Below are 6,342 nucleotides of genomic sequence, written 5' to 3' on the forward strand. Positions count from 1 at the left end.
TGTTTCACGGCGGTTCGCCCACGTTCTCGTAGGACTCGTGCGACTGGCAGTAATGACGGTGGTTATTGGTAAGTAGTGCTTCTGACAGATAGACCGACAGACAGACAAACAGATATGGCAGACAGATCGGCTGCCCATTATTGAAAAGAAAGTTTTCTGTCTATGCAGCTGAACACAGTACATTTAGAAGTCCATGTTAAATAAACAAAGAGCCTGTGATAATGTTAAATTGGTTTATTAGTACTATATACTTATGACAAAGAAGTAATAAAATGTTCTAAATCTAAATCTTATTTCTAAATTTACTTTACCACAAAAACTATTCTACAACCAAAACTGAATTTATTGCGTTATGACTAGCATTATAAATAACATTTCTGAACCCCTCCCCCCCACCCAAACAAGTGAGAAATCCCAATCACATGGTACCTTTTTATAAAAAAGTTACAAACTGCTCACAATTACAGTAAAAATGTAAACAAGTTATTTGGTAACCTGTTATGATTTCACCAGTTAATCTATTGATCTATACTTTTGTTCCTTACTCTACCTTTCTGGTAAACATAATTTCACTACCATGTGTTTTCAGAAAGCGAATAAGTTAACAATGGCTTTTGTTTAAGGAGGGTAAAAAGGGGAGAACTGAAAAGTGGAGAATAGATGAATACAGCAGTAAATGACACAAAGGATGTTTCTAGAGAGGCAGTTATCTGGAAGCATCATTAGTGGGCTAGTTAATACATGTGGTTATGACAGTAAACCTCTCCCCATCCCTTCACTCTGTTCATCTGCACACCAGATTACACATTCAGCAACCGGACCACTTTAATTACTCAGGTCAATTATCAGATGCTCATAAATCTGAGTCTTCCCTTTGAAGCTTGAGGCCAACAGGAACTCTCTGTTTTCAATGGACACCAAGGAGAAAGCCCTTGGTGCCTGAATGTTCAGTTCCTGAAAATGCACAAAGTGGTTCTTCTTGGAGTCCCACTGGTAGACCTGGGTGAGTGAGTAGTCACTGCCGAGGATGGCATACTGCCAGCTGCCGATGGAAACTGGCTGGAAAACCATAGAGCCCCTAGAGGGTACTGTCTGCACTTCAGTGAACATGGCCCCATCCCACCTCATGACTTTGGAGTCACCAATGAAGCGTGTCAGACAGATATACAACTCGCCCTGCACTTTGAAGTGCTTCACCGCATAGACGTCTTCCATCTCGGGGATGTCTGTCCGCCGTTCAAACAGCTTCTGGTTCCTGCTCCACTGGTAGATCACAGGCCGCTGGGAGCTGCTGGACAGGATAAGGTGAGGCTTGCTCCCAATCTCCAGGTACTCCACGTCTGTGTCCCGGTACCAGGGGTGAAGGGACTGGTGTGAATAAAAACCATTTCCGTTCCACTTGTATATGGTAGTGGATCCTGCCTTGGAGCTGTCTGCGATCACAAAGAAAGACTCACCATCCACAAGAAATGTCTCAATGTCATTGGGCTTTCGGATTTTCAGGATGTCAATGTCTTGGATTTTGATGAACTTGTTGGCTGAGATGTCCCGCTTGTAAATGTGGGAGCCCCCGAAAAGCTGAGCGATGATAATGAAGACCTGGTTGTTGATGACCATTGGCTTGCAGACCACAGTAGATGTGCCTAACAGCAAATAAATGTAAAACATAATACATGTAACAAATGCAGTAGATATAGTTCATAATTCATTTTTACATTAAACCTACTATGTTTTCCTCAGTTTTAAGTAATACAATGTATATTATCATTACTGTGATGTGCTTCTTAGCAATCATGCAGTGGTCTACTCTAAGCAGTTTCTGTCAGACTGAACAAGTGCATCGTGGTGGCTCTCACTCTCAATGCTGTCATAGGGTCGGAATTCCATGTTGACATGGTCCCATTCCATGAAGCTACATGTTCCCGTGAAGGGCTGTGCAAACACGGCATACTTATCATTCCCAAAGGTGAAAGCTTCTACAGAAATAGACTCAAACTTCAGGGTCTTCTTGGAAGCAAATTCTGCCACAGAAAGATGATTTGCTGATGGACAGTTTCAAACCAATGTAATGTATCAGTTTTAAACTATGTTTTAAATGATTATTTGAGATACCATAAATTTGTTTTGAATTTTTAGATTAGTATGAGGTTGGAATTCTTTAAGAGGTTCATAAATTAAATCATGCAAGTGTTTTGAAGACTGAAGGTTTTAACAGTAATGAGATGTTTCATCACCTGCAGTTATACAGTCAAATGACTGAGGCATCAAATCATTCATTTTCTTCCCCTGGAGAAGTGGAGGTCCACTGCAGTATATCTGGTCCACAGTAGCATTGGTGCTGTACATCCACTCAACCAGCCATTTCATCTTACAGTCACAGTTAAACATGTTTCCTCGAAGATCTCTGTCAGAATAGGTCACTTGTTTAATATTGTGAATAGTATAATTATATGAGAATGCATTTGTAATGATTTTAGCAAATTGTGAAATATTAAAGACCTACACTTTTGTTAAGGCATCCATACCCTTGAAAACATCTTTGGGCAATGTCTCAAGGTTATTATAGGCAAGACTTCTGATAAGGAGATAAAATGACAAGGTTAGTTTGTATGGTAAGAGAGGATACTCAAAATACAGGCAAAAAAACTGTTAAAAAAAAAAAAAAAAGTAAAACTTTTAAAAACCATTCTATAACTGTAATATACTCACAGGTGTAAGAGAGATTTCAAACCTCTAAAGGCCTGAGGTGATATTGATTCAATTTTGTTGTTTTCAATAAACCTGAAACCAAGCACTGGGGTTACAATAGTTCACAATGCTGTGTAAAATGAAGTTTAAAATAAAGTAAGAAACATAGCTTAATTAATCTCACAGGTATTCCAGATGCGGTAGCCCCTGGAAAGCATCTTCATCAATAGACTCAAATGAGTTGGCTGTAAACAAGCTGTCAACAAAATCACAAGTCCAGTCAGCACTGATGTCATACACCTGACATTGTGCAATGTCCCTTTACACTTTTGTTATCTTTGTTTGGTCATAGGCTTCCTATCAATATATGTGTATTTCAGTTAAAGTAAGTTTGGTTTTTCAAATGTAATGATGCTATGACAAACATGCCAGATTATAACAGCAATCATTCAAGCAGGGCCCTGTTTGAATCAGAATATAATGTCAGAAGTTTATACTTGGTATATTTTACAGTTAGCTGAGACTCTCAGAACCTACTGTTATCTTCAGACATGCAACCACAGGCATGTAAATGTTTTACACAGTCACACTCTGATAGAGCCCTTAAGGAACAGGTAACACAAACTATCAGTGTTGTGTGTTTTCTTGGAAATGTTCTGAATTCCCATCACAAATGTTTTGCATTTCCATGCAAAATCAGCCTTTGTTTGTGAACTCCCCCTGGATGACATGTTACAATGTTGCAATACAAACAGAGCTTGCTGTTTCTCAAAGTTACATCAGCTATTACAGATGGTGTTGTGGTAATCAGATGACCACAGGTATAACAATAATTTTAATTCATGTGTTTACTATTATGTTCCATTAAGCATTAATGAAATTTGAGGTAGACCATGCAAAATACAGTTACAATTTGCTTTAATAAAACATAGGAATTCACACAATGAGTGGTAGGATACACATTAAAACAAACATAAATCGTGATTTGAGAACGTTTAGCCAAAAAAATTATATCTGCTACACTTGCTGATAGACCAGATAAGGATTAACGTTGGACACTGTTTAATATTTGTCACTCATACTTTCACCGTAGAATCTAAATACCTCTGTAAAATATTTATAATAATCTAATTTCTTCAGTTATAATTCTTATGATGCTCCTTAATAATCTCTGCTCCGATATACCAGCTCATAAATTGTAGTGGACTGCTATAATCATTGACCTGTAGGGGTCTCTGTTGAATGTCGAGGTGGCTGATAGAGAAAATACATTTTTAGTTAGTTATCCTTGGCAGAATGAAGTGGTTTTGAGCAGCGACGCTATAAAGTTCTATACTCTGCTACATAACCTCAAGGTAACACACTTTTCTTGCAAGTAAACAAGCTACATGCTTTAAGAAAATGACTGCATTTAAAAACAAACGCAGTTTTTTCTCTAGTTATCGAAAAACATTAACGATTTTGCCCTGTACATTTAAGAGCTCTACTCATGCAGACGTCTCCTTGCGCGTGGTGACAGGTGTTTTTTGTTTTGCTTTGTTTGTGTTGTGTTTTTTGTTTGTTTTTTGTTTCATCTTCTGGGTGAGATATATTTTGTTGAAAATACCAATAACTGATTAGTGGAATATCACGGCATGAATTAGAACGGTTTTGGCATGAATGTCACCTAATTTCAACGCTTCTTTTGTCTAAATATTCTTGAGACGTAACCTTGACTGTGTCATTTAAACGTTTAAGTCTTTGTTCATCACGCCGCCAAAACCATGCCCCTGTTCGACCAGATGTATTGCATAATTTTTACGCCGATTTTAATCTCTTTATGAAATTAGATACGGAGCAAAATAACCCAAAACGCCCCTCCCAAAGAAAAAGGCATGAATTGGTTAGTACAGACATGTGAATACTGAACACGGCGATCATCCTGAGACAGGTACACAATAACATATACCATAATAAAAACTCACAGAAGCTGAAGGGACGGCGTGTGCAGGAAGCTTCCCCCCGCTATTTCGGTGAATCCAGACTTCACAAATGATCTGATGGCATAAAAGTGAACGAGAATTCATGAACAATCGTCTTTGAAGACGTTTCTTTTTACGTGATGCGCGATGTTTCAATGTCAGCCCAGGTTGGATATAAAATTGTGCACACGGTTGCAGAGTTTGCTGAAAATAAACTACTCTTCATCGAAACTTACAAAGAAACGACATCTGGGGGGAAACTGTGCGGAACCGATCTGATGTTTTCACACAAGGCGTTATCTTTGGTGCACGTGCATCCCTGTGGGCATCGCGGCTGTTTCCCTCTTCGGCTCTCCACGACAAGCAAGCTCGCAGCGATCCAAAGCGCAAACGTATATGTTTTCAATGTTCTGTTTGCACATCCCATTCTTTACCACTCGGCGCCTCAGATCCAGCTAGTGGAACACGCTATTCCTGAAATAGTAAATTACGAGTTGTCTGGACTGGATGCAGCACAGTCGATAGCAAATAATTGATTGAATTGTAATGGTCGTGCTGTACTCGATTCGTCGCAGATGGGTCCGTGTAATGAATGCAGTGAGTGAGCGAGCGGGGTCTCAAAGGCCAGGCGTGCATCCAAGCAATTCGTTCTGCGCTGTAATGAAAATACCGTGCAGGGTGAGATTGGCTTTGGCCAAATGAAGACAGAAAAAAAAATCCAAACATATAGTTCAATCTAAGACAAGAACACAATACCAGTGCCACATAAATGACATTTAATTCAAGACTGATTTACAAAACTATTTACTTTACCTTATGATTAAAATATCAGCTAGGCTACAAAGACTATGCCATGCAACCAATGAGACATCAGACGAAAAGCGTCCCAAAAATGGGTGCATGTGTGTTATATTAGCCAATGGTCTTCATGAATTAGTGATTATTAGAATATTCATGAGAGGGGAGACGCACCTGGGTCCCAGGCCTTTGAAAAGAATAGCACTGAATACTGAATGCTATAAAGAAAACAAACATTATATATATATATATATATATATATATATATATATATATATATATATATATATATATATATATATATATATATATATATATGTATATGTGTGTGTGTGTGTGTGTGTGTGTTATTGTTATTATTATTGTTATAATTTTTATTGGTTTCTCCGTTCAGTGCAGGGTTTTAGTCAAGTGTGTGTATGTGTGTACAAAAAGGGTTGAAAACAGCGAAGTGTCTGTCGAAATGTTTAACCCACTTCCCTTTGTTCCGTGAATTCTTCTTGAACATTTACAGAATAAGAGACTGGTTGTTCTAGTCATACAAAAATGCTTTCAAATTTCCTCCTCCTCTGAATCTTTTCATTTTGTGACGAAAACAACAGTTTACAAAGACAGGTCTGTTTCTGCTTGCTAAATGAGCATTCCCAGATTCATTGTCACACATGAACATAACACTGACCAAATTTAGCCTACATAGCTTGTTTTATTCTTTGTAAGCCAAACCTTTTAAAATATAAAACCACAAAAGTACTAACAAAAAGACGTTATGGGGTAAAATCTTCACGGATTTTTAAGACGAAATATTCTAATTAGCTTCTTTAGCCCGTATTCATAATCAGGGTTTGTATTCTGTAATCAGCGTTTGTGCAGATCTGTCTATGTTTAAATAAATGCA

General features: G+C 38.1%; 1 protein-coding gene across 4 annotated transcripts; it reads right to left on the minus strand.

Annotated features, from left to right (window-relative positions):
- Positions 1 to 404: 404 nt before the first annotated feature.
- lgi1b (leucine-rich, glioma inactivated 1b) lies at positions 405 to 5,518 on the minus strand. Of its 4 annotated transcripts, none has more exons than XM_077000695.1 (10): positions 5,463 to 5,518; positions 5,211 to 5,304; positions 4,886 to 5,123; positions 4,653 to 4,724; positions 2,873 to 2,944; positions 2,710 to 2,781; positions 2,504 to 2,575; positions 2,235 to 2,404; positions 1,857 to 2,021; positions 405 to 1,643 (listed from the first exon to the last, which is right to left on the minus strand). In XM_077000695.1, the coding sequence occupies exons 3-10, from the start codon at positions 5,074 to 5,076 to the stop codon at positions 826 to 828; spliced, it is 1,632 nt and encodes a 543-aa protein (XP_076856810.1). In that variant the 5' UTR covers positions 5,077 to 5,123; positions 5,211 to 5,304; positions 5,463 to 5,518; the 3' UTR covers positions 405 to 825. The 4 variants fall into 4 exon arrangements, with proteins under 4 accessions (XP_076856810.1, XP_076856812.1, XP_076856809.1 ...); XM_077000697.1 differs by having other exon boundaries at positions 405 to 1,340; positions 1,458 to 1,643; positions 4,886 to 5,304; XM_077000694.1 differs by having other exon boundaries at positions 4,886 to 5,304.
- Positions 5,519 to 6,342: the final 824 nt, after the last annotated feature.

Source organism: Brachyhypopomus gauderio, chromosome 3, assembly GCF_052324685.1.
Source record: "Brachyhypopomus gauderio isolate BG-103 chromosome 3, BGAUD_0.2, whole genome shotgun sequence".
NCBI classification, from domain to species: domain Eukaryota; kingdom Metazoa; phylum Chordata; class Actinopteri; order Gymnotiformes; family Hypopomidae; genus Brachyhypopomus; species Brachyhypopomus gauderio.

What these genes read in the sequence shown, in the direction of transcription:
- lgi1b (XM_077000695.1), bottom strand. Translation starts at nt 5,076, where the DNA reads ATGGGATGTGCAAACAGAACATTGAAAACATATACGTTTGCGCTTTGG. An exon ending in ACGCCGTCCCTTCAGCTTCT is followed by an intron (nt 2,945 to 4,652) that starts GTGAGTTTTTAT and finishes TTTTGTTGACAG; the next exon opens with CTTGTTTACAGCCAACTCAT. An exon ending in CTACCGCATCTGGAATACCT is followed by an intron (nt 2,782 to 2,872) that starts GTGAGATTAATT and finishes GCTTGGTTTCAG; the next exon opens with GTTTATTGAAAACAACAAAA.